Source organism: Sciurus vulgaris (assembly GCF_902686455.1).
Source record: "Sciurus vulgaris genome assembly, chromosome: 16".
Classification (NCBI taxonomy): Eukaryota; Metazoa; Chordata; class Mammalia; order Rodentia; family Sciuridae; genus Sciurus; species Sciurus vulgaris.
The window spans coordinates 1,476,290-1,502,288 of NC_136477.1; the positions used below are offsets into that span (position 1 = coordinate 1,476,290).

Sequence of the window (25,999 nt, forward strand, 5' to 3'; positions counted from 1 at the left end):
CGGGGCCTGCCCTGGGGGCGGGGCTTGCTCTGGGGGCGGAGGTGCGCCGTTGGTTGGTGCGCGGCGGGAGGGCGTGGCGCGGGGGGCGCCGTTGGTTGGTGCGCGGCAGAGGGGCGTGGCGTGGGGGCGCCGTCGGTTGGCCGGCGGCGGGCGGGGGCGGGCCATGGCCCTGCTGTTGTACCTGGGCATGACTGCGGCACTGGCCCGCGGCTGCCTGCACTGCCACGACAACTTCTCAGAGAAGTTCTCCTTCTACCGCCACCACGTAAACCTCAAGTCCTGGTGGGTGGGCGACATCCCCGTTTCGGGGGCGCTACTCACCGACTGGAGCGAGGACACGATGAGGGAACTGCACTTGGCCATCCCGGCGGAGATTAGTGAGCGCGGAGCCCAGCGCGGGGTCGGTTAGGCGAGACCCCCGGGCCGGGCCGCTCACCTGCTTCCTCCTTCCGTCCGCAGCCCGGGATAAGCTGGACCAAGTGGCGGAAGCAGTGTACCAGAGGATGGATCAGCTGTACCAGGGGAAGATGTACTTCCCGGGTAAGGGGCGGGAAACTGAGGCAAGACCTGCCCACCCTACCACCGTCTGAGCCTGACCTCCCTTCTCTGCCTGCCCCATCAGGATATTTCCCCAATGAACTGCGAAGCATCTTCCGGGACCAGGTGCACCTCATCCAGAACGCCATCATCGAAAGTGAGTAGAGGGGGCTTCAGCAGTGGGCATGCTGCAGGGGCTTCTGGGGGTGCCGGAGGGCCCCAGCTCCTCCAGGGCTGGGGACTGCTGGGGACCAGGATTCAGAGCTGGCAGCTGGCCTGGGCAGAGGCGAGGTTGGACAGCTGTGGGCCCCCTGAGGGTCACTGACAAGTGCTCCAAGGGCAAGTGCCCTGTCATCTCCTGAACTAGTTCCTTGGAGGAGCTGGGGCAGCAGCTGCCCTCCTCTGGGAGCCACCTTGGGGACCCCCTCCCTCCTAGTTTTAGACACACATCCATGAAACCCAGGTGAGCCTGTGCTCCAGGTGCCAAGGGATGAACCCTGAGCCTCTGGGCAAGACTGGGCCTGGTCAGCTCACGCTGCCCTGTTCTCCCACAGGCCGCATTGATTGTCAGCGTCACTGTGGTAAGTGAGCCTGGGTCCAGGCTGAGCGGTGCAGCCTCGTGCCTCAGGCTGGGAGAGCCGGGGCAGCCCGCTGCTGTCTCCTGTGTCGCAGGCATCTTCCAGTATGAGACCATCTCCTGCAACAACTGCACGGACTCGCACGTCATCTGCTTTGGCTACAACTGCGAGTAGGGCCTGGGTGCCAGCCCCTGCCTGTGCTGAGGGTCCCGCTATCCATGGGATCCTGGGCTCCTCGCCAGGGCAGGGCAGGGCCTGGGGCTTGGGGGCATGCCACCTCCAAGGCCCATGTCCCCACAGGTCATCAGCGCAGTGGGAGACAGCCGTGCGCGGCCTTCTCAGTTACATGTGAGTTGGGGGCCTCTGGGCTCATGGAGAGGGAACACCAGTCAAGGACACTTATTCCTCTGACTCCAAACCACTGTCGTTGTAGAAATAATTGGCACAAGTAAGTCCCTCCTCAGACCCAGCACAAGTGTTGTCAGAGGCAGTAGGCCTGTGCACGTCCCTGGGTGAGTATGTGCAGGGTGGGCAGCACCGCGCCCTCCAGGGCCTCCGAGCTCAGCCGAGCTCAGGGCAGAGCTGTGGTCAGAGCCCCAGTGCAGGCCCGAGGGCCATGGGCACAGCCTTAGCCCCAGAGCGGGGACCTAATGGGAACCCTGCCATGTCTTTCAGACAGGACACCAGCATGAGGTAAGGCTGCCCTCGACTTCTAGAGGGAATGGACACAATGGGTTCCTCTGGGCTGGGGACAGGGATGTTGGACTGGTGGGTACCACGGGCAGGGCTGTCTCTGCACCTGGGATCTGCCGGACCTGCTCTGCTACCACCCAAGTGGTAATTTCATGAACATATGGCTTCCTCCATCTCCTCGCCTGGGACGTGCAGAACCACCCCAGCCTTGTGAGTAACCGGGAGGGAGTGGCATGGAGGCAGCCACTGGGGACAGGGGTGCACCTCAACCAGAGACCCACACCTAAGCCCCATCCTATCGCAGCCCCAGTCACACCATGTCAGGGACAGCAACAACCCCACCTGGCACTCTTGACAGAGAGGCAGGGCCTCATCCATACATGGGGACCAAGTGTTCCAGTGACCATCCAGGGAGGGAGGTAGAGGGTGGGTGAGGAAGGCTAAGGCCACTTTCCCCCCGCAGCCTGATATCACCAAGCTTCACGTGCCTGGAGCCACAGCACCTGGCCAACTTGACCTTGGAAAATGCCTCGGAGTGTCTGACCCAGCACTGAGGGCCACTACCTTGCCCCCAGCTGCAGTGGGGCAAGGGACTCAGCTGGACTCTCTCAGCCTGTCCCTCTGACGCAGGCTTGCTGCTGCCTCCGGTCCCCCCTCCAAACCCAGAGAGCCCAGGATGGGTCAGGGTGGGGGGCGGGGAAGGGAGATGGGTTCGTGTCTAGCACCAGCCCTGGGCAGGGTCTCGGAGCTGTTTGATAGGATGATTAAAGTTCCCTGACATTTCTCATCCAAGAACAGTTCTTGCCAGGCAGGAGGGGTACCCGCCTGAGTATGGCCTGCGGTCCACAGGCAGGAGTAACAGCCGGCCTGGGCCACTGCCATGGAGCCGCTGTCAGGTCCAGGGATTCCCGAACATCCCACCTTGACTCCTGAACATATGTGGGCAGGCTCATGGGAAGCCACACCAAGGAAGCCGTGGGTTCTTCTGATGGCACAAGACGAGGCTGCGCCAGGGGAGAGCCAGGCCAGCTTTACTCTTTTGGGGGCTCTAGCCACTTAAGATGGACGCAGGCCAAAGGAGCACAGCAGCTGCTGCAGTTTCTGCTGCATCGTCGTCGTTGGTCTGTGTTGTGACACCACAGCTGCAGTGGGCAGGCCCCTCTGGTGAAGGCCACCCTGCAGCAGGCGGGAGGGGCGGCACTCACCCACACCCCCACAGTGCGGCAGAGCGCCCGCTCTTCTGGGGACGGCTTGTGGCACTGCATAGCTTCCCCGTGAGCATGTGCAGGGCCTGCAGGTGTCCTTGTGCTGTGGCAGGCCTCTCACAGCCTGCCCTCCAGTCTGGGGGTCAGGGCCACTGGGTATTGTGCCACCTTGGCAGCTGGTCACTGACCCTAGGTCTACCTTTAGGGGCCCCTGTAGGGGTCCTGACCAGGGGATGAAGTGGATGTTTGGAGAAATAGGAAGTTAAGACAGTGGAGTCTGGAGAAGGGGCCCGTCCTGGTGTGGGTTGGTTGGCAGCATTTAGGGACTTCAGCTTTTTGACCAGTATGATGGCACTTGCCTGTCCTCGGGTCTACATGGTGCTGTGCACTCGGCCTTCTTCAGCTGCGGCGCCTTCAGGGAAGAGCAGGTGACGGCACGCCGTGGGTCGGGGTTGGAAGTTCCCTCGCCCACGACCGCCCCCGTACCAGGACTGCATGCTGGGGTCGGTGGCCACCCGACGTGGGTGCTGACCCTGGTGAAAGGCACACATGGGCTGGAGGAGACATGCAAAGTCTGGTTTGCATCTTTATTGGATCATCTTGACACAAAATCATTACAGCAGCGTGATATGTCTCTTCTTCATACGGGAATGTCGATAGCAAATAGTCATGTAACACATCATACAATTTCAAAGTTCTAGAATCACGGTATGGGATTCCATAATAGATCACCCTACATGCTATAGTGACAGTTTTCATCAAAAGGAACAGTTAAAACGTCATGGAGAATCCTCCTCTCAGGAAGACTCGGCTCACGCTGTCTGCCCAGCTGTGGGTGGCGGGCTGGCCAGGTCTCCACACCCTGCTTAGTGACAGCTCAAGAGGGGGCTCCTCAGGGGATCCAGCCTGAGGCATCTGAACCACATGTTCTCCACTGCTGGGCACAAGCCTAAGCGCTTCTGAGCCCCACCCGGGCCTTCAGACAGGGTCGAGGCAGAGACAAGCCTGTGGTATGTTCAGGGACGAGCAGAGGGACATGGGACTGTCCAGCTCCAGCCTCATTCCCAGAGAGCCAGGGACAAAGTTCCATTTAACAGGAGACAAAAAAGGCCCATCTCTGTTGTCAGTGATGCACGCCTGAAGCCCGCTCTAGGAAGGGGGCCTGCACGGGTTCTGGAGAGCAGCCTGTGATGGCCACCCGTTCGCCTCCCCACAAATGCCACCAGTCAGGATGTTTGGGGGAAGAGCAACCAGCAGGGACCCCCAGAAATCAAGGCCTGGGAGGCAGGAAGGTGGGCCCCAGATTGGCACCACCCCGCTCGCCAAGCACCCTCCTGCTGATGCCCCCGGTCCTGGCCATGGTCCTAGGGCTCCTTGGCAGCCCAGTGACTACAATGGAGGAGTGAGCTCCCTGCATGGGGTCTGGAGCAGAGCTGGGAAGCCCCTTGCTGGTTTGGGGACTGGAATGGGGCCGCTTGCCAGAGAACGGACAGATTCAAAATAAAAAAGGATTTAAAAAAAAAAAAAAAAATATCAACGCAACACAGGACCTCGGATGTCTACGTGGTAGGTGACAGTGGAGTTCAACCCACATTGGGCACAGGGACAGTGCACAGGACAAAGGAGAGGCGAGACATGCCGGATCTGCCCGTCGTCCATCCCTGGCACTCAGCACTGGGCGAGCGTCACCTGCATCTCCTCCAGCAAGTTGCCCAGCAGGGTGGAGTCACTGCACTTCCCGTCCACCGACACGGACTTCTCACCCTGGAAGGGGAACCACGTGCCAGCACTGCCCGGCCAGCAAGCACAGCCCTTGATCTTGCCAGGCAGAGGCCTGCGGACTGGGGTTCTGCTCACTCTCCTGCTGAGACCGTGAGCACACTGATTGATAGAGACGGGGAGCGACCGCAAGATACCATGGAGGAGCCAGGGGTGGCAGGCAGCTGGGGTGCAGACCAGAATTCAAAAAGCCCTCAACTGGCAGCCAGTTTGCCTTTTCTCCTGTCCTCCAGTCCCAGGCCCCAGGCCAGGGCCACTGTGAGGGGTGGGCAGAGTAGGGGAGTACAGCCCCGCCTTCGGGCCAGAGGACCTTGGGAGAAGGTCCCAGGGGGCACCTGGGAGGCGCTGCAGGGCGGCTCCCCAGGAGGGTGCGGAAGCCACGCCCCAGCTCACCTTTTTCACCAGGAGGCAGACGTGGTGGCCCTGGATGGAGCGGCTGTACATGGAGGCACAGGAGTCCACTCGCTCCACAACTGCAAGAGAGCAGGGGGTGAGGCTGCGCCTGCAGGGCAGGCCCCTTCCCTGGGCGGCCCTTAGCCACGGCTCCAAGAGGCCCAGGGGAGCAGGAGGTGTGGGGGTGCTGGCCAGACCAGCTAAGGGGAACCACCTACAGGTACACGCTGCACCCACAACCAACCACATCACACCCCTTACCAGAAAAATGGTGGTGAAAACAGATCTTTGCCAGAAGATTCTGGAAGGACATGCTAATGCCATCCACTTTGATTGAGCTCATGCTCAGATCCCCTGATTCTAGCAACTTGGCAAAGGCGTCACTGTGGGAAGGACACAGAACAGGCTGGTGACAACAGGTGGGACACTGGGCCCTGGGATCCACGAGCTTGAAGGAGCCTGCTCTGGTAAGCCAGGGGCCTGGACGGTCTCAGAGAAGACGCAGGGTACTGTGGACTGACTGTGGCCTCCTAGAGACCCTACTCGGTCCTAAGCCCCGCTGTCTCAGAATATGACTCTATAGGGAGACTGGGTCCCACGAGAAGTCTCTGAGGCAAAACAAGGTCATTTAGGTGGCCCTACTCCAATCTGCCTGGTGTCCTCATGAGAGGGGAAGGTCAAAGACAGACAGACAGGCAGAGGCAGCCATGTGAGCACACAGGGGGACGGCGACCTCTGCGCACCCCGGAGGCGAGCCTCAGTAGGACCCTGGCCCAGCCTTCAGTCTCGGGAAGAGTCTGATGGGGCCCCGCACGCAGGCTGGGAGGTGCCTCCACTGCACACTCGGGGCCGCACCTGTAGCAGGGCGTGGTGACCAGGTACGCACTGCAGCTGAAGTGCAGCCTGAAGTCCAGCTTCTCGTGGGTGGCCCCCTCGGCATCCTGTGGAGAGGGGAGTGGTGGCTGAGGGGGAGCGCCTTCCAGCATGGGGCTCCCTACTGCTGGGACAGGGCAAAGGGCACAGTGCCCACAGGTGAGGGGCACTGCCACTGCAGAGCAGGCAGGTCGACGCAGCCGCCAGTGGTGCACACCTTGGCGATGAAGGACAGTGTCCCCTTGAGCTTCTGGGCCATGACGATGCTCTGAATGGTGAACACAAACTGGGCTTCATTGGAGACGCCTGGGGGGAGACCAGGAGCAGGGCTGAGCCACGCGGGGGGCTCAGCCGGGGCCCTGAGCGCCTCTGGGGCTAGCTCTTGAGTTTCCAACGGCTTGCTGGGAAACTGGCTCCCCCAGGGGAGGCCATGAATATGGGGCAGAAACAAGGGACAACTAGAGCCCCAGCCTGGCTGGACGGGACCAGTTCCATGGTGGCAGACTATTAAAGGCCCAGCTTCTCTGCCTTAGGCCACAGTGCAGATGGCACGCACGACTCCCAGTGCTCCAGAGCTCAGCCCCACGGCCGCCACCAGCACCCTGGACCCCCTGGGCCAAAGAGAGGAGGCAAGGAGCACCGGCTCACCCAGGGACCACTGGCCTCCACCCAAGTGCACACGGGGGCGGGGGGGCTCACCAGGTGGCAGCTGGAAGGGCACAGGGACACCATCATGGACAGAGGAGCCCTCCGGCCGCGCCATCTTGGTGTTGAGCGAGTCTAACACGTTGAGCTCCATGTTCTTGAGGAAGCTGCTGCTCTGGTTCTCGAGGATGATGGACACAGTGACCTGGCTTTCCTTCTGCAGGCTGGCCTGGATGTCATATGTCTGTAGAAAGCAAGCCCAGGGACAGGACCGAGGGTCACCTGCTAGTCGAAGGGCAAAGAAATTGCTTCTGTGCCACCCGAAAGCAGCCCCACCCATAGGCTCAGGGCGGGGCGGCCTACTGAGGCCCAGCCTCCTCTTGTCCTCCCCCAGCACGTACACTGAGCCCAGGCGTGCTTTGCCACTGGGCCGGACCCGAAGCCCTGATTATTTTACTTGAGACAGGATCTCACTCAGTTGCTGAAGCTGTCCTGGTTTTTGCCATCCTCCTGTCTCAGCCTCCCAAGTCACTGGGATGATAGGTGTGCACCAAGCCTGGATTTTTTTTTCTTTTTTAAAATATTTTTAGCTACAGACAGATACGATATCTTTATTTTTTTAAATTTATTTTTATGTGGCGTTGAGGATTGAACCCAGTGCCTCTCACATGCCAGGCCAGTGCCCCACTCTACCACTGAGCCCAGCCCCAGCCCCTGGACATCTTCTGTAAGCACAGGGCTGACCTCAGGTGTCCTGGCCGCACCTGGCATCTCTCTACTTCACATACCAGGAGTGAGGTCTGGGTTTCACTGCCTAATACCGCCCTGTTTGGGAGCCTCCTCTGGTGGCCCCTGGAGTTGCCCCCTGTCCCTCATGTCTCCCCTACACCCTCTGCTTCAGAAGAGGACAGCCCCAGGCCTTCGCTGCCCGGCAGCCACGCCACTCACCATTTTAATGTAAGCATTCTCGGCAAGGAGGCAATAGCTGGACATGGGCTGGGGAAGAAAGACCAGGTCAGCATGGTGACAAGGACCTGGGGTTGTGGCGCTGCCTGGTGCTGGGCGTGAAGTGCTCCGTGGAGCCAGTGGCGCCAGCAGGTGCCCTGGGTCTACCCACAGGCTGCCTCCAGCCCCGGCCCCCTCCCTGCACCCCGCCAGGTGGGCAGGCTTCCAGGGTCCGGTGGGCAGTGGCAGTCATAGGAGCCACAAGGGAGGGTAAGGGCAGGGACCCTCACCGGGAGGGGCTCCTCCTCAGCCGCCCCGTTCTCCACGGGCCCTGCGGCCTCTGCACAGGTTGGTGGCTGCTGCTTGGCCTTCTTGCCTTTGGACCTCCCCGCCTTCTCCTTCCGGTGCTGCTTCTTGTGCCGGGAGGGTTTCTGCGGCAGGGAGCGTCTGGTCAGCTCCTGGGCTTGCACGTGTGGCTCCCCACGTCCAGCCTCCACACTCACACGTGAGGGGCCTCAGGGCTGGCGGGGGAGGGATGCAGGAGCTGCTGCTCAGGCTGGGGAACCATGGGCCAGACAGCAAACACGTCACCAGCACGGTGGCCCAGCAGCCCTCCAAGGCCCACGGGGCAGTGCGGGCTCTGTGCCAGGAGCCGTGGGGCAGGCCACCCAGCTGACAGTGGACACAGGCGAGAAGCAGGAGTGAGGCGACACACGAGCAGCGTGTCAGGGCCTCCATGACTTCCTTCTCGTTGAGACCCACCACCTGCCACAGGAAATGCCCAGCAGCTGGACTGGCTTTGTAGGTGCAGGCTGAGGGATGGGGACACCGAGCGGGCACTGGGGTGACGGAACGCTCTACAACAAGCGGTGACAGCTGCACAACTCGGAGAATGCACTGGAAGGCTGAGGCTGAAGGCTGTGAGCTGGGGCTCAACAACCTGTCACCAAGCACAAAGAAATGGGCAGCGCTGGGACGTGGCCCAGAGGCAGCGCATCTGCTGCGCATGAGGCCCTGGCTTCGATCCCAAGCACGGGGGGAGAGAAAGGTAAAAACGGGGACGAAGAAAGGCGCTGTGGGCGTGGACTGGGGGCCTGAGCAGCCGCCATCCCGAGGCCTTGCACGTGCTGTGGCGCCTCACCCTCTCCGGGTCGCGCTCCGCGTCATCGTCCTGGTCCTCGGGCTTCTCCGTCCTGTGTCCCTCGCACTCGTCCTTTGGAGCAGTGATGGCATTTGTACCAAGCTCCTCCTGCAGGGAGCCAGCAGGGTCAGGGGCACAGGAGGTGCCAGGCTGTGAGCCACGAGGCTTAAAATGGGGAGAACGGGAAGCTGGGGGACCACCATCAGCCAATCCTGGCCCCCTGGAGGGGCTGGGGACGCCCGTCAAGGGACATGGAGCCTGTGGACGATATCCTGGCTAGCAATACCTCTCCTGCCTCATTTGTCCCTGGCCAATCACTGGGTCCCATGGAATGGGTGGCTGCTGACAGCAAAGTGCAGAGGCCAGCAGGGAGAGGGCCGCAAGGCCTGGCCAGGAGACGCCCCGAGAGCTGGACTCTGGACCTGCATCCACACCCCACACGTTCCCCCCACAGTGCCGAGGTGCTGGGGTGAGACCTCGGACCACATCAGGGACAGCACGGTGCCCCATCAGGCTCTTACCACAGATGGGACTGGGGCAGGGGCAGCAGCAGGTGGAGGGGTGGTGGACAGCCAGAAATCCAAGTCCTCACCCTGAAACCACAGGAAGATGGGTTGTCAGCCAAAGCAGGAAGATGGGCCCCTACGTGGGGAAGGGTGAGGGACAGCAGGGCTGAGGCACTGGCCCTGCCCCTCCAGGACCAAGGCTGCCTGCCCTGCAGCTCCCAGACTGGGCTCTCGCTCTAAGAGAAGACCCAGGAGGATCCACGTTAGATGAACACCACTTCCAGCGGCCAAGACCCAGCAACAAAGACCCAGCAGCCAAGCCCGCAGGCCCTGCCGCACAGCCGTGAGGACTCACGGGCAGGGGTCTAGGGTGCTGCTGCGTGGAGCAGAGCACCAGGCCTGCGCCCACAGTTCTTCAAAGCCCACCCATTTTCTTTTTCTCTTTTAGAAATATTTTTTAGCTATAGATGGACACAACACCTTTATTTTATTTATTTTTGCATGGCGCTGAGGATGGAACCCAGGGCCACATGCGAGGCAAGCGCTCTGCCACTGAGCACGACCCCAGCCCACCCCGTTGTGTGAATGCCCACATGGCGCTGAATAGCACCACTGGCTGGCAGAGCTCCATCTCCCAAAACAGGACATGGCCCCCTCACTGCCACCCCTGCTCGCCCACCTTCAGGAGCCCTACGCAAGGTCCCCGCAGGCTGTGGCCTGAGCCTGACTCAGGCGGGCCACCCCAGCGTACCCTCTGCTCCTCCTTCTCTCTCTCCTTCTCTCTCTCTCTGTGCTTCTTCTCTTTCTTCTTAGGTTTCTTGCTCTTCTTTTCTACCAGAGGAACATCTTCTTTTTGGGGGGATTTTGAGGTTTCCGCATTTCTATGTTTCTGGACGGGAAGCTTCTCGCTGTCGGCCAAGGGCCTTGGGAGGGGAGAGGCATGGGCTCAGGAGGTGCTATTGGCACTGTGTGGTCATGCAAGGCCACAGAGCGGGGGTCCTGCTCCTGCTGCAGCACCCAAGCAAGGCCCCAGGTGGACCTGGCCTCTGAAGGGCCTGCCCAGTCTCTCCCTGACATCTCGGAAGGCGTGCTCTCCTGTCCCAGGCCTGGGGACTTCCAGGGAGCAGGGCCTTGCAGCCAAGGGTGCTGGGTGGAGGGACGCTACCTGGCTGTGACCCAGCCCACCCACCGTGCTGCAGAATGCAGCCCGACTAGAGCCTGCAGGGCACCAGAATGGGCCCCTCGCTTACCTATCCAGGTCAACGTCCAGTGCCCGGTATGGGTCATTGGGGTCTTTATCGTCCTCATCACTGGGCAAAGCATTCTGGGGGGACAGAGGAACTCAGCATCCAGCTAACCAGCAACTGCAGGGCCTGGTGGAATCCACCCCGAAATAGCAGGCCTGCCAGGAGGGTCAGGTCCACACCCACGAGGGTCAGACACCCACAGCAAGCAGGGCCACGTCTCTGTACGGGAGGATGTCAGGGCCACACACGCCAAGGGTCACTGGGCACAGACACGGACACCTGCCACGGGGAACCAGCCCCTGCGCTATCTTCTCTGGGACACACGACAGAGCTGGCTTGGTGGCCCACTCTCTCCACCAAGGAAGACAGCAGCAGGGAGAGGCCCAAGCGCATGAGGCCAGCAGCTCCGCAGGGACATGGCACCCTGAACTGGGCAGGTGGGACTGACCTCAGGCATCTCCTCGGTGACGATGTCCACCTGCTGGGCGGGGGCGATGTCCTCCTCGCTCTCCGTGGGCAGTGAGCGCTGCCGGCGGTGCTTGCCCTTCTTCTCCCTCTCCCTCTCCCTCTTCCTCTTTTTCTTCTTGTCTTTCTCCAGCCTCTGCTGGTGTCTGCGCTCCTCCTCCAGCTTCACATACTGGTCCGAGGTGGGCAACCCTGCGGGGTGTGCACTCAGCTCCGAGCCATGCGGTTTGCCCGTCTGGGGTAGGAGCCAGCCTCGTGGGCAGCCCCGGGGACGAGGGGGGGTGGGCTGTGCAGGGAGCACAGCAGGGAACCCCTGGCCCACACGACGTGAGTCACCTGCTAACCAGGACACTTGCCTGGGACTTTCAGAGGGACCGAGAGGTCGATCTGCACCACGGGGATGTGCTCCACGCCCGGCGCATCTTGGTATCTCTGGAAGAGCAAGTGCAGGGTGTTAGTGGAGCCCCGTAGACCCCAGGGACCAGGAGCCAGGAAGCTCGGCTCATCTTGTGTGGCGCACCTTCTTGCAGACAGGAGGTTTGGTGGCTCACGAGGTCACAGGAAAACAGAACTCTTACCAACTTTCCCATGTGAAACTTTCCCCGAAACTGGAACAGTAACATGCTTCAGCCCAAAGCGAGGCACCCTCACACCCACAGGGGGCTGGCTGGACCAATCAGAAAAGCCTGGCCAGTGACACTGTCAGTGGCTCCACCCTGGGACCTGCCTGCATGAAGCAGCGCCTCCTGTGGGCAGCTGCCACCCCCCTTCCTGCAGCTCGCATGTCGTCTGCAACATTCCAACAGTGCCAGCAGGTCACAAGATGGGCTCCCTTCCTGCCCAGAGGCCTCAGCTCTGCCCGCTCTCAGCCTCAACATAGGTGCTGCACAAAGGGGCACATGCAGTCCAGCAGCCTGCTGCCCACTGCTGAGCAGGTCCACCAGGACAACCACCCACCCTCCTGTGAACTCCAGGGGCCCCAGGAGACTGATGGGCCCAGCCTCACCTTTTGTGGGGATGGAGAACTCTTGATGTAGAAGGGATTGTTGGCCTGCTCCTGCTTCCGGGCCTCCCGACGCTATGGATACACGTGGAACACACCAAAAGTCCAGGCACTGGGTCAGACCCAAGGGCCCCGGAGACCAGAGGGAGCCTGGATCTCTGTTTTTCTGTCAAGTTTTACCCACAAGGAAACCCTGGCCCCAGGGTGGAAAAGAGAAGGCAATGGGGAGAAGGAAGTGCCAGCAGCTGAGGAAGCAGCTCAGAGGGGTGGTACTGGCCTAGAGCACCCAGCTCCTGGGCCTGGTCTGAGCTAGGGCTCCTGGCCCCCAGCCCTCACCCCGCAAGGCTCATCCTGGGGCACAAATCAGGGTCCAGGTGGACCAGCCCAGCCCTAACATCAACGGTCCACTCAGTGCCCCCAGGAGGACACTGGACAGATTCCCGATTTTATGGGGTTGACCTGCAGGACTGGCCATTGGAGCCCACACCCCGACAGGGCCGCCTGCCTCAGAGGCATCCCTGACCAGGGGCTCTGAAGTACTCACCCGTGCCAGCTCCGCCTCATCCACCTCAGGCTGCCGGTGCTGAGTGTGCTTCTGCTCCTCCTCACGGAAGATGGTCTTGGACTTTTCATCCTCAGACTCGCTGTCCGAGGGTGGTTCATTGATCCAGGTGTCCAGGTCCAGGCTGTGCAGACAGGGAGGTCACGGCTCAGCCACCCTCACAGGCTGGCCACTGCAAAAGGCCGTAACTGCAGGCATCCACCTGAGCAGCGGGCACTGTGTCCAGCCTGTGGCAGCCCTACCCCAGCACCCGTCATCAACACGGGCCAGACAAGGCAAGAACACCACTGTGCCCTTAGGAAAGAGGCCAAAGCAGGGCCAGAAGGCAGGTGGATCCTACAGTGGGGGACCCACAACAGATCAGGCCACTCCCATTCCAGGGAGAGACGGGGAACACAGCCACCCCACCCAGTGTGGCTAGGCTGGCACACCGCGCTGGCCCACACAGCCCTCCTGTGCTCTCCTAAGCTCCTCCTTCCCAGGGTGCAGGCAAGCTCCTCCCCATCAGCCAGGCACGGGTGCACGCTGCCCCCCAGCTCCCTGTGTGCTCACCCTTCAGGCACTGGGACCTTCTTCTGGGCCTTAGGGGCCACTGGGTTCAGCTCTCCGGCAAACAGGGCACTCAGTTCTTCTGCCACAGGCACAGCCTTGGCCTGCAGCTTCTGTACGTGCTTGACCAGCTGCAAGATGCAGGACGCCTAGGGAGGGAAGGGCGGAGGCAGACAGCAGCTGGGGCGACCAGGTCCCTGGGGCTAGCAGAGACCCACCATCTCCACAGTCATCTCTTTGCACATGGTGGGTGGTGACAAAGGGGGCTCCACTCTCAAGCGAGTCTGCCCCAAGCCAGCCATGCTGCCTCCAGCTGGGGTGCCTCTGGCAGCTCCGCTGCGCCAGCTCCAGCTCAGGCTGGGACACAGTTGGACCTGACAGACCTGGCTCTCAGAGGTCAGTGACCACACGCTGAGGGATACAGCTGGCCTGGTCAATACCACGGCACTCGGGGTCTGTGTAGAAGCCTCAGCATCCCCGCCTCGCCTCCTCAGCCATTAGACAAACCAGTCGCACACCTGACTGAGCAGTGCTGCCTGCTGCGTGTGCTGTGGACAGCACCAGAAGAGCCACCGCCACTGGAGCCCACGCCTGGGTCACCATCCTGCACCTCCCCCGCCTGCTGAGCCAGCCCTCGCCGAGCCGGCGTCTGAAGCAGCAGACGCCCCAGGACCCTGGTGGCCACCTCCAAGGCTGCCACGTTCTCACCTCCATGAGCCCAGCTGGGAAACACAACAGGGTCTCACCAGTGAGCTCTGGAAAGGCGCAGGCCTCCCTGCTACCTGACACTGTCAGGGACAGGCACCCGCAAGGCTGTCAAGGGCTGTCCCAGGGACTGGACCAACCCCCGCACAGAGCCGAAGGCCAACACCAGCCTTACCCGCTCCTGCACCTCCAGGTCTGCACTCTGCACAAACTGGGGCAGCCGCTCCACCATGACCTGGGTGACTTCCTGGGCAGCCTCGGTCTCCCCAGCCTGCTCCTTCTGCAGCAGGATGGACGCATACAGCTTGACCACGTTCTGCACATACACAGCCTGGATGTGGCCAGGCAGCGTGGTGACCTTGGGCCGCAGCATGGCCTCGAGTGTCTGGTGGGGCTCCTGCAGGTGCCTGGGGGACACAGCCACAGTGAGGGGAGCCACGCGCACACACAGGGAGAGCCAGCTCTTCCCAGGGCGATCACAGGCAGCTCCACTCCCTGAGCAGGCAGCAGGGCGGACATGGGGCTGGAGGAACCTGGAGCCATAAGGGCTCGTCATGGGGCACAGAGTGAGGCACACAGAGCAGCCACCAGGACAAAGGGGAAGGAGGAAAGAACAGCCCCCCTGCAGACTGGCCACGTGGGAAGTCCACGGCCACAGGGAGAGGTGGGCCACAGAGGACACCCGGCAGGGCCCAGTGATCCCAGAGAACAAGCCTGTGCACCCGGCTCGCTGCCTGTTCATTCCCATGATCAAACAGTTCCTCCCCAGCTGCAGCTGGCTCAGCAGTGGCGCGCTAGCCTAGAACATGGAGGCACTGGGTTGCATCCCCAGCACCACGTGGGGAAAAAATAAAAACAACTAAATAAAATAAAGGTATTGTGTCCGTCTACAATTAAAAATGTAAAAAAAAAAAAAAAAAAAAAAACACACACAACAAAAAACTTCCTCCCACACGTCTGCAGGCTGCAGCCCTTTCTGGGGGTCCAGACGTAAGGTGCCCTCGCTGAGCTCCACAGGCCCCAGACAGGGCAAACAGCTTGCCAACAAGGACTGGGCAGGGAGTAGTCAGGTGCAGTGGGGACAGGGACGGGGACCCTGAAGGGGCAACGGGCAGCAGTGACAGATCCTATCAGGCATGTAGATTTCTGTGACAATGCCCGAATCTCAGCAGATGACAAACCCACACTTCAGTGGAGGGACAAGGCAGGCGGGCACAGCAGGACAGTGTGGGGACAGGGGCTATGCTGGCACATCCCAATGTCCCTGTGCCCCATGGTGTCCAACATCTGCCCCACTCACTCCGAGAACTCCCCGCAGATCCAGGCAGCTGCGTAGAGCACCTCGCAGATCCCATTCCGCTGGGTGCTGCTGGCCACCAGATGGCCGCTGTCGAGCAGGGCAGACATCTGTGACACTGCAAACTTGCGAATGGCCTTCACACGGATGGCCACATCTAGCATCTGGGCGGCGATGAGGTGGCCGTGGCGGGTTCCCTCCAGCCGGGTCAGCTCCACCAGGATGCTGATGTACCTGCAGGGGAAGACTTTGAGAGGAGCCCCAGGGACGGCAAGCACCAGCCCACCTACAGGGCGGCGGGGGGTGTGGGCACGGACCACTCAAAGTTGGTGATGTACTGGTAGTTGGACTGGCTGCAGATGTCGATGATCTTGGTGAGCAGCTCGTCACGGTAGGTGGTGCCCTCGGCCTTGTCCACGTGGGTCATCAGCTTCTTCACGATCTCCATCAGATTCTTCTTGGACACCTGGTGGGGAGGGGAAGATCTGCCTCAGCAGGCATATGCTCCATCAACCCAGACGGGATTCACAACCTACACTGGGCAGCCACTGACGCCCGGGGACAGGGGACAAGGAGCAAGCTCAGCTGGCACACAGTGGCTCACCCAGAGCCTGTCCCCGCTCTGCCCCAAATCCAAACAGGCCCCTGGCCACCATCTAACCCTGCCAGGGCCCGTGAGCCCCATGTTCCCCCGGGGCTGGCACACGGTTGAGGCGCACCATCCCGTAGAGCAGGTCAAGCGCCCGCAGTCGGATGGACTCGTCCTTGTCATCCAAACACTGCAAGATGAGGTCCTTGTGGGCCTGCACAGACTTGGGGTGTGTCCTCAGGATCTTGGACATCGCCAGCAGCCCCAGATACTTCACTGTGGGGAGACAGGGGGCCATCAGCCCCAGGATGCAGAGAAAGGTGCAGCCTCGTGGGCACAGCGGCAGCCTCCCAGCTGTGCGGTCCCACCCGGGAGCCTGGCTCGACACGAGGGGCCTGTCCTTCTGCACAGTGCTGAGGAAGAAAGGGCTTCTGAGGGGACAGGGGGAGACTCAAAACCCCCCACTCCAGTTCTATCCCCCCTGTTGCAGCCATTGCTATTCAGCCATGACAAACATCACTACACTCCTACGCCCACCGGAAAGCACAGGGACTTGTGCTCATCAGGTGCCCACAGGCCCTGGTGTTTACTGCCCATGCCGACTGGCCCTCATTCAGCCAGGAGAAAACTGAGCAGTCAAGCCTCGGGCAGCAGGGCAGACACACCATCTAAACCAGGAGCTTGGGAGTCTGAGACAGGAGGGCCGCAAGTTCAAGGCCAGCCTTAGCTACTTAGTAAGGCACTAAAGCAACTTAGCAAGACCCTGTCTCAAGATCAAAAACAGAAAGGGCTGAGGATGTGGCTCAGTGGTTCAGCAGCCCTGTCTGCCTGGTCTGCAGGCTGCTTCTGTGGTGCGGTGTCACTGCATAGGGCCGTGCCTGCCTATCCATAGGTTGGCTGCTGGGGCTGTGGAGCAACAGCAGAGATGGGTGGAGCTACAGAAGCCCCAGGGACGACAAACTCAGCTTGAAGCAACACCCGAAGCACCGTCCTGCCAGGGAGGTCCCACGTGGTGCCACTGAGCCAGATTCCTCAACTGAAGCCGCAGGCACAACGCGGGCAGCAAAACGGCAGCATGGCCACACCCCCATGGTATCTGTCATATTAGAACAGCCCTGGCTCTGCCCACCTGTGGAATCTTTCCATGGGCATCTTTCACTACCCACAATATGGTCCCTCCACGTTCCCCTGGGCTGGGGCTGCTGGCCCTCTCCCTGTGGACAGGTGTACGTGGCACAGCCCGCAGAGCCACCTGAGAACCTGGAGTGGACACAGGATGGGCCCACCACACAGGTCCAGTGGGAGTGGTGCCCGGGACCAAGGCAGGGGCAGCATTGGTCTTGAAGCTGGTCTGCTCGCATGGAGTCTGTGCAGGACCCCTGGCCTCCACAACACCCTGGCCCCTTTCTTCTAAGGCTCCAGAGCCCTGATTCCACAAAGGTCTGGGAAACAGAAAGTGGAGCTTACAGGGGAGAGAAACTTACAGTTCTGATCGGAGTCTTCTATAAGTATCCTTAACTTCTGAACACAAAGCTGAAAAGAGGAAAAGCACCTGATTTCATCTCCCACCAGCCGGTGAACCTGCTGAGGCCGGGCCCGTCCTATTCCCCAAGCTGCCCCTGCCTCTCGAGACCGGGGCCCTTCTATGACGGCCCACCCAGCAGGACAGCAATGGGGCTGCAGGCACCAGGACAGACCAGCCAGCAGAGACCACAGAGGCCCGACAGGAGGGGACCCCGCAGGGGCAGGAAGGCGTGCACCAGCACAACGGTGCCTGCAGGGAGGGGCTGGGACACAGCACCTTCCTTCACACGAGTGCCTACAACACACCTGAGGGTGACCACCCCAGTGGCCTCCAGGTCAGCCGGGAGCCCAGCGGCCCCGAGCTCCAAGGCACTAGGCAACGAAGCTCACGACTAGCGGGATCAGGATGGCTGCCTTCTACAGCGAGGAGGATGTGACACCCCAGGTCAGCGGGGGCCGAGAGCCCCCAGGCAGCTCAGCGGCTAGCTGGCTCCAGGGCAGCGTAGAGCAGAGGTGCCTGTCACTGGGACCACAGGGCCACAGTTCCCTTGACACCTCTGTGTTCACCCCACAAAGGGACTGGGCACACGGATCACAAGGGACAGGACGTGCTGGGGCAGGTGAGGCGAGGACAGGCAGAGCTCAACTGCAGAGCGGGGTCCTGGAACATACCTGGATGCTGGCACTGTGGTTGGGCATGCCAGAGGACAGAGAGATGAGCACTGAAACAGATAGCCCACGTCAGTTGCCAGCCAGCAACCCGCATCGATACCCGCCTTGGCCCCGGGCGCACCTGCACCTGAAAGCTGCGCTGCTGCCCTGGGAGCTGCTAGGCCCAGCAGGTCTCTGAGCAGACCATGCCTAGCCTGTAGCCCGCAGCCAGGCACGAGAGAGGCTGCGAGGCTGGCCTCCCACCCTGCCCGGCACTGTGGGGCCAGCATAGTGGCTTCGCTCAGCCCCTGTGCTCCTCTCAGGTCTGGGATCTCAGCACATGTCCCCACTGAACCCCCAGGCAGTGACATTCCTCAGGTGTGTTGCTGGGACGATGTGCATCCTGCAGGACTCCCTGGGAGGAGACCGGAGGCCCTGCCTGGTCCCCAGGCCCCCACGTGCCGTTCCCACCACTGGTGGCCCTGGGTCCTGTCACTGTAAGAACTGCAGCTGGGAGAACAGCCATGAGTGGACCCTGGGGACCCCAGCAGGTCGCCAGGCCTGGGGTGGCCTGTATCTCCTAATCTCGTTTGTAACGTTGGGCTGCCCTTGGCCCTGGTCCTGCCCTTGGTCAATTTTAATCACATAAACCAAAAAGGTAATCAGTTAAAAGGGCAGCAGACACTCCCGTCCAGGGAAGCCCCACGGTGTCAGGGCCACCTCCCACGTGCTGACTCAAGTCCGATCACGGAAGGGCCTTGCTCCAGGTGCGCCAGGCCCTTGCCACACTGGGCTCGCTCCCTGGGCCCCCACCTCTCCTATACCTGGAACTCTCCCACCTCATGGTCAAGGCCACCAGATCCCACCTGGCTCCACCCCACAGCCTCCCCCAGGTCTGCCTACGCCTCGCCCCAAATGCCCACTGGCCCTCCCTGGCCAGGGTCAGCTCCACTTCTCTTACGAGGGTCCAGCAGCTCCACTGTGGAGCACAGAATGTGCATCACAACATCTTGAAATCGCGGAAGTCTGTGAGGAGTGGCCACGGCCCTCACAGCTGACAGCGGGAGGGCGTGCACAGGGACCTGCCCATCTGCCCCAGCCTGGGTCTTCTGACGGTAGGCAACAAGCCTCGAACCTCACAGGCCACCAGCCTTAGCAGCCAGCTTGCAAGAAACAGGGAGCAGGAGGTGGCCAGCCATGCCCAGGAACAAGAGCTCTGCTTCTCCAACAAGAAACAGTGGGGGGTGGAGAGCCTTCCAGTTCATTGGCCACACGCAAGCTCTGAGGGAGACGTCTGAGACAACTGGGGACGCAGAACATCCAGAGTCCCTCCAACCTGGCCCGGAGCAAGGAGTGCCGACCCCACCCTATGCAATCTTTAACTGATGAGACCCAAGCAGGAGCATCCACAGGTAAAATGGCACGTCCTGAGTCACTTCTGTGGGAGGGGCCCAAGGAGGACCTCGAGTAACAAGATGCTGATCACTGGCGACAGGGGACAGGAAACCCTCAGGTCTCAAAGCGGCTGGGCTGTAAGCTACATCAGAGACCTTCATGGACCTGGTGTTGAGGGGACTGGACAGTGGACTACCTGACTCCAGGGGAGGCCACGGGGGCCTGGCTAGCTGTGGCCACTCCACCCTCCCCCTTCCTGAGCTCCAGCAAGGGAGATGTTCAGGAGGCAGACCTGGCACCCTCACCCCACCTGGCAGAACACAGGAGGGCTGCCCTACGGATGCTGCACTCCCAGAGGAGGCAACGGGGTCTCACCTGCAATCACGGTGTTCACACACTCATAGAGAAGGGACATGGCGGACGTGCTGGAGAGGAGGGAAGCAGCATGAGGACGAGGCCCAGGAGTCGCCTCAGACACGGGCGGGGGGAGGGGGACACTGCACTGCAGGCTTCATAGGGACGGCACTGCTGCCAGCCTGGCCACGCCTGGCCTCACAGTGACGGCCATCATGCGGCACCTCCCGGGGAGAGATGGCAAGAGGCCCTCACCTCACGGCCCCGCTCGCCCTCCCTCTCCCGGCTCCATTTTGTCCTAAATGGACCAGACATTCAGCAAGCGTCTGAGAAAGGTTCTGTCTGGGCTTGAGACAGTCTCAGGTTTAAGCGCACAGGTAACCAACAGTGCAGGTGCAGTTCCCGGGAGGGCTATGGAGCAGCCTGGGGTTCTGACACCATGTTCCCTCTGCGTCAGGACAGCCCTTGTCACTCTGCTGGTGTGAAGGACGAAGGTGCCACTTCAAGAACAAAGACGGCTGGGCCTGGGAGGCTCCGAGTTCTGCTCCTCACCAACCAAGTCTGTGGTGCCCACAAGGTGTCCCCAACTACCTATAGCTCTCCAGCGTCCCAAGGCCAGCAGCAGAAGTCCTGGAGCCAACCTTCAGGAGGTGGTGGCCAGCACAGTGGCCAGGACTATGGGCATACAAGATGGGCCCTGGGAGGGCAAGTGAGGGGTAGGCGGGCAGAGGAATCTGCTCCACTCACATTCTCACAAGGTGCTGCTGCCAACCCCAAACCAAGCCCAGAGGGTCACAGGCCAGAGTCCAGAGGGCAGGGCCCACCAGCTGGCTCAGCGCCACAGCCTCAATAAGCCAGAGCTTATTGAGAATGCGTGTCTAGAACCACCATACGAACGCCTGGCAGCTGTGCCATGTTCAGACACAGGACTCAGCGAATCCAGTCAAGCACCTTAGGCACATGGCCTGTCTCCTTTCCGCTGCTGGTCCTCAGGAAGGTGGACTCAAGAGACAAGCCCTGGGCCTGGGAGGGCTCAGGATGGCATGGCGGTGCTCTGGTTGTGCCTGCAGAGTGAGCCTGGGCCTCTTGGGCAATCAGCTGGGCACACAAGGGGAGGCCTACCTGTGGATCAGGTTGGTGAGAGGCTCAATCAGCTTCTTGCCCAGCCTTGGCTCCAGAGGGGTCAGGGCACCAAACTGTAGGGACAGGAGGGGTGGCGTCACTGCCAGTTCAGTGGCTACAGAGGTGGGACAGCAGCCCAGGGCTGGGGGGTTGGGTGCACTTGCCAGCTTGATGATCTTGATGAGCACCCAGTTGTTGGTGGAGCACGTCATCAGCTTGAAGAACAGCGGGGCCAGCGACAGGTAGTTCTTGGGGTTGCGTCGGGCCAGCTCACAGATGACGTTGACAGCCGCAGACTGGACCCCTGAGGACCAAGAGGGTGTCTACATCAACAGCATAGGGCATCCCGTTCTCAGGGGCCTGTTTATGGAGCCCCACGTACAAGGGCATCCTGTCCACAAGGTGCCCGTCTACAGAAGTTCCTTGCCCACACAGGTTATCCTGGCTCACAGGAACCTGGCATGGCAGGGCTGGCACTGGAGGTACAAGGACACGCTTGTGGACTGCTAAGGCACAGGACCAGCCAGCCAGGGCGTGTGTAGGCGCAGCGTAGACATACATGCACTTTCTGGCTCCACGTGCCGTGGGGCCCCAGGACAATGACACCCAGTCCCTAGGTCCTGGTTTTCAAGTACCATCCACCTGCCAACAAAGGAGCCAGGGTGGCTGAAAAGATGGTGGATTCTGGGAAGGCTGGTGAGCCTGGCAACAGGTGGCAGAGGCACTCCTGGAAAGAGCGGCCACCACAGATGGGCACAGGGGCCACACCGAGGCCCCAGCGGCGACTGCGCCCATCTGGGCCAAGGCATACACGGTGATGGTCACTGCTGCAGCCCGCAGAATGAGGAGCGCCCGTGGGTCTGCACGGAAACAAGAGGACAGCCACAAGACGGGAGCCACACACATGCGCTGTGTCCACAGGTGCTGGCTCTTCTCAGGGAGCAGCAAGACCCCGAGGCTGGGGGAAGCTGAGGGTGCGTGGGCCTGGCTGCTCGCTGGTGACAAGTTCAAGAGGGCATTCGGCAGAGGGCAGCCCTGGCAGTGCCGCCTGAGCCAGCAGCCAGGCCTGGTCACCTACACGCCACTGAGGAACCAGGAATCTCCAGGCCCGAGCCCATGGAACCCTGAGAGGAAGGACACCCATCAAGGGCCACCCAGAACAGTGGCTGCTATTGCCAGAAGTTAAGGTCACGCAAGACCAAGGTTGAGGGACTCGGCTCAAAAGGGACCCAAAAGGTGGGTGACGTAATAAAACCCTGTCCAGCCTTCATCCTGAGCTCCAGGGCTTCCCCAACCCTGGACCCCCAGTGGCAGCAATGCCTTTCTTTTCCAGGAGCCTGGGCCAGGCACACAGTGACCCCATGAGATGGGAGGCTTGGGACGTGGAGCCCAGAGCCCCGCCACCTCAGAAGAGCAGAGGCGAGAGGCAGGCGAGGGAGAGGCCTGGCAGGCAGCAAGCAGCGTGCCACGCCTGTGCAGGGACCCCAGAGCACGCTGCCCCAGGGCTCCGGGCCTCCTGGCTGGGAGCAGGAATGCCCTGGGGTGCCCAGGCCTGGCGGCGTAGGAGGGCGCTGGAGTTCGCCATGCCCTGCCCGCCCTGTGGGTCTCTGGTGGCCCTGAGTCACAGCTGCCCCTGCAGCTGTCACCGTGCATGAACAGTGCTTCCCCGTGTGGGGGAGGTGCTCTAACGAAGGGTCAACTTGAGGGGGTTGTGGGAGCCCCCAAATTTGTCTCTAGTCTATCCGAGGAGTGTCTGGCATCAGGAGGCAGACCCAGGGGCGGGCCTCCTCTGTAACAGGCGCGGACTGGGGCCTGGCTGAGGAGGGAGCCAGCACTGGGCCGCACGGTAGGTACCAAGGCCCACTCCTGTTTGAACAGACTTCACTGTGAAGACAGAGACAGGAAATCTGGAAAAACTGAGTGAAGGGCACATGGGTTAGAATTCTTTGTGGTATTTCTTCCACATTTCTGTAAATCTGACATTTAAAAAAAAAAGAAAAAAAAAAAGAGGGCTTTTTCAAATTCTTCATTTTCAGAAAAAGCAAAAGACCATGGCTCAGTGGTGGAGCACTTGCCTCTCATGTGAGAAGCACTGGGTGCGATCCTCAACACCACATAAAGCAAATGAATAAATAAGTGGCATTGTGACCATCCACAACTAAAACAAACAAAAACACAAAAGCACAAGACAGACAAAAGAAAAGAGCAGAAAAAATAAAAAGAAAGACAATCAGTATCATTGTGGCCACACCTATCAGGCCGGTCACTTGGGAGGCTGAGGCAGGAGGATGGCGAGTTCCAGGCCAACCTGGGCAACTTAGTGAGATCCCGCATCAAATGTAAGGGTAGGGGTGTAGTTCAGTGGTAAAGCACCCCTGGGTTCAGTCCTCAGTACCTGCCTTAAAAAACAAAATAAAACCAAAAATAAAAACGAACCCTGTCTGCTTTGAAAATCATGGCCCAGTCTTTATGACCAGAGAGGAAGTTCTGAGGGTCCACAACTCCCACCAAGCTAGAACCCAGAGTGTGGCCCTGGTTCTGCACCTGCCCTGGTGACAGGGACAGGAGCAGAGGTGCTCTGAAACGGGCCCCATGGTACAGTGTCCAGTGGGGGTGACCGAGGGCCTCCCACTCCACCACACAGCATGAACTCAGGACGCGCGGCGCACCCTCCGGCCTCACTGCCATGGAGGACGGGAGGGCACTGGGCTCCCCTGATCAGCTACCATCCTGGAGGATGGTGGGCTCAGGCTCAGGCCGACTGCTCTGCCCTCACAGGCTGTGTCTACCTGGACCTGCACCCTGTGCCCGGGGCTGGGTATTCTCTCCTGAATCCAGGTCTGGCTTCGCCTGGCACAGGCCCACACCACACCCACCTGCACCCAGTGCCACAAGATGTAGCCCGATGTGGACACAAGCTGACCTCCACAGTGGCCTTGCATGTTTCCTGGGCCCCACTCTGAATACAGGCTCCTCTCCCTCCTGCCTGCAGGGCTCAGTCACCCGTGATGGTCCCCAGTTCTGGGCCTGCTCCAGGTTCCCCAGTGAGGTCCCTCCAGCCCTCTGCCTGGGACAGCATTCCCAATGACAGTTCGCTGAGGGACGCCCTGCCTGCTGACCACACCCTGCAGGGACCACGTGGACGTGCCTGTGATGCCCTTGCAGCCTCAGGCCTCCAGGCTCACACCACACGCCCTGGTCCCCCAGCCAGATGCCCTTGGAGGCCCCTGGGTGATGCCCTGGACGTAACAGAGGCCCTGGCCAGGGGTCGCCCGCCCCAGCCCTCCACACCCCTGACCTCCAAGCGTGGCCTCTGGGGATACAGATACCCCAAAGACCTATGGGGAACCTCACTGCCTCCATCTCTCACTCCAAGCACTGAGGAGTTCTCCATCGTAGGGTGCTGAATGACAGTCCAAAACCGTGCCCCTCAGAGGCTGCATTACTCTAATGCTGGCACGCTAAACAAGGCCACATGGCTGGAGGTGGTGCCCATGCAGGACACCAGGCCGATCCCGATCACTTCCTAGGTCCCAGGAGCACCCCGAGCTCAGCTATACTCGCCAACAGCTGGCTGCAGCAGACCTCATCTATCAGGCCAGGCTGAGCTTCAGCCTGTCTACCATGTCCTGTGGCCGGCACAACACAGGGGACTTCTGGTGGGGTCCCCACCCAGCAAACCCATCTAACACATTCCCAGGGATCTGGCTGAGCACGTGCGGGCTCCACGCTACCCACCAGGGTCAGGGTCCTCCAGCTTCTCCTTCAGCCGCGGGAAGGCAGGGCGCAGCGACTCCGGGTACTTGAGGAAGACCTTGTACATGATCAACACCGCCTTCTTCCGGATGTACGGCTTGGTGTGTGACATCTGCAGGGAGAGTGCCCGGGTCCACGTGGGCTCCCCACGCTGCTCACCCACCAGCCTGCCCGGGCCTTGCCCTTACCTGTTGCCACCTCAAGCCCTTCCCCGGTCTCCTGTCCCTCACCTGCCCACATCTCACCTCTTCGCCCTGCCCTTCTCCTCCAAACCCCCCCTTCCTTAGCACCTCACCTGCCGCAGTCTCCCGTCCACCCCCTCACGCCCCTCAGGAGATTCCCAAGCACTCCAGCCTCAAGGAGCCACCTGTCTGGAAAGGCCTGGTGAGTGATGTTTCCAACCCTGTGGGCTCGATGGCCTCTGTCATAACTGAGGCTCTGCCCTAGCATGGCCGAGGCTGCCACGGACAGGAGAGCAACACAGGCTCACCCAGGTGTGACCAGAAGCTGGCTTAATTCAGCTTCTTTTCCTTGTTGTTGAGGTGGGTCTCACTGATGCCCAGGCTGGCCTCACGTGACCCTCCTGCCCTAGCTGCCCATGTAGCTGGGATTGCAGGAACAGCCCAGTGTGCCTGGCCAATCAGTCCATCATTATTTTAAAACCTGGTTTACAACAGGCTAGATCTGGCCCTGGGGCTGCAGTGTATAGATTCTGATCTAGAAGTACGGTAGCTGTAAGAGCTCCAAGACCACCGGCCCACACCCACGCGTCCTGTGCCAAAGGCTGAGCACACGTGACCTTCAGCCGGTGGGAGAGCAGCACCTGTACACACCCTGATGGGGACAAGGAAGGAAAGCAGGCCCAGTGTGACCCGTACACAGTGGGCACTGTGGACCCCGGGGCCTCGCCTTCAGGACTGACTTGGTGCCGTGAGAAGTCACATGTGTACAGCACCAGGGTGGAGGGAGACGGCACCTCAGGCTGGCTGGGCCCTGAGCACAGCCCCATCGCCTGCAGCTCAGTAAGAGAAGAAGCGTCTCCATCAGGCCTGACACACTGGGGCTCCCACTTCCTCCTGCCAGCAAGATTGTTTCCAAGGTGAACTCGGAAATGCAGGGACTCAAGTGACCCTAGAGCAGGTCCCTCCAGAGTGACAGAAGTTGAGCTCCCATCTCCTCCAGCCACCTCACCTGTCTCCATGCACCCAAGCTTTCTGGGTGGGACCCTTAAACCCAGGTTCCAGGCACACAAACACGGGGAAGATGCAGAGCTGCTGGGTAGGCCGGCCAACTCACCAGTGTCATGATGTCATTTGCCAGGTCTCTGGCAAGATCTGAGGTGACAAAACAGGACAGGCCAGTCAGCGCAACTCCAGTGTCGTACTGGCTGGGGCTGCTCAGGTCCTGTGAGGGGAGAGGAGTCGCTTAGCCTGCCAGGTGCAGCACTGGCCCTGCTGCCCCCGCCACCAGGGCTCTGGAGCAGAA

General features: G+C 60.9%; 2 protein-coding genes across 4 annotated transcripts in view; one reads left to right on the forward strand and one right to left on the reverse strand.

Moving 5' to 3' along the window:
* Positions 1–110: 110 nt before the first annotated feature.
* IZUMO4 (IZUMO family member 4) lies at positions 111–2,595 on the forward strand. 3 transcript variants are annotated; one of them, XR_013759842.1, is made up of 10 exons: positions 111–377; positions 460–540; positions 623–694; positions 1,092–1,118; positions 1,210–1,285; positions 1,416–1,463; positions 1,549–1,627; positions 1,791–1,808; positions 2,004–2,018; positions 2,272–2,352. XR_013759842.1 is itself a non-coding variant. In XM_079114900.1 (10 exons), the coding sequence occupies exons 1-10, from the start codon at positions 164–166 to the stop codon at positions 2,360–2,362; spliced, it is 657 nt and encodes a 218-aa protein (XP_078971026.1). In that variant the 5' UTR covers positions 133–163; the 3' UTR covers positions 2,363–2,595. The 3 variants fall into 3 exon arrangements, 1 of the variants encoding a protein (XP_078971026.1); XM_079114900.1 differs by having other exon boundaries at positions 133–377; positions 1,549–1,563; positions 2,272–2,595; XR_013759841.1 differs by having other exon boundaries at positions 1,791–2,018; positions 2,272–2,595.
* Positions 2,596–3,586: 991 nt separating this feature from the next.
* The window catches only part of AP3D1 (adaptor related protein complex 3 subunit delta 1), a 37,233-nt gene continuing 14,820 nt past the window's right edge, over positions 3,587–25,999 (reverse strand). Inside the window, exons 5-32 of the mRNA XM_079114912.1 lie at positions 25,811–25,918; positions 24,497–24,626; positions 20,923–21,062; positions 20,759–20,832; positions 19,658–19,707; positions 17,909–17,958; positions 17,197–17,245; positions 15,843–15,988; positions 15,441–15,589; positions 15,127–15,357; positions 14,002–14,233; positions 13,125–13,270; positions 12,555–12,696; positions 12,014–12,085; positions 11,364–11,439; positions 10,991–11,199; positions 10,546–10,619; positions 10,047–10,218; positions 9,311–9,382; positions 8,790–8,897; positions 7,939–8,079; positions 7,652–7,699; positions 6,758–6,947; positions 6,276–6,364; positions 6,041–6,126; positions 5,447–5,568; positions 5,186–5,265; positions 3,587–4,777 (exon numbers count right to left, since the gene is read on the reverse strand). Coding sequence (XP_078971038.1) covers positions 4,682–4,777; positions 5,186–5,265; positions 5,447–5,568; positions 6,041–6,126; positions 6,276–6,364; positions 6,758–6,947; positions 7,652–7,699; positions 7,939–8,079; positions 8,790–8,897; positions 9,311–9,382; positions 10,047–10,218; positions 10,546–10,619; positions 10,991–11,199; positions 11,364–11,439; positions 12,014–12,085; positions 12,555–12,696; positions 13,125–13,270; positions 14,002–14,233; positions 15,127–15,357; positions 15,441–15,589; positions 15,843–15,988; positions 17,197–17,245; positions 17,909–17,958; positions 19,658–19,707; positions 20,759–20,832; positions 20,923–21,062; positions 24,497–24,626; positions 25,811–25,918 — 3,282 coding nt within the window. The 3' untranslated portion in view covers positions 3,587–4,681. The remainder of the gene's footprint in view (positions 4,778–5,185; positions 5,266–5,446; positions 5,569–6,040; positions 6,127–6,275; positions 6,365–6,757; positions 6,948–7,651; positions 7,700–7,938; positions 8,080–8,789; positions 8,898–9,310; positions 9,383–10,046; positions 10,219–10,545; positions 10,620–10,990; positions 11,200–11,363; positions 11,440–12,013; positions 12,086–12,554; positions 12,697–13,124; positions 13,271–14,001; positions 14,234–15,126; positions 15,358–15,440; positions 15,590–15,842; positions 15,989–17,196; positions 17,246–17,908; positions 17,959–19,657; positions 19,708–20,758; positions 20,833–20,922; positions 21,063–24,496; positions 24,627–25,810; positions 25,919–25,999) is intronic.

Bases quoted from the DNA above. Each gene is read 5' to 3' on its own strand.
- IZUMO4 (XM_079114900.1), top strand. From the start codon at position 164: ATGGCCCTGCTGTTGTACCTGGGCATGACTGCGGCACTGGCCCGCGGC. The intron at 378-459 runs GTGAGCGCGGAG...TTCCGTCCGCAG, and splicing joins GGCCATCCCGGCGGAGATTA to CCCGGGATAAGCTGGACCAA. The intron at 541-622 runs GTAAGGGGCGGG...CTGCCCCATCAG, and splicing joins GGGGAAGATGTACTTCCCGG to GATATTTCCCCAATGAACTG.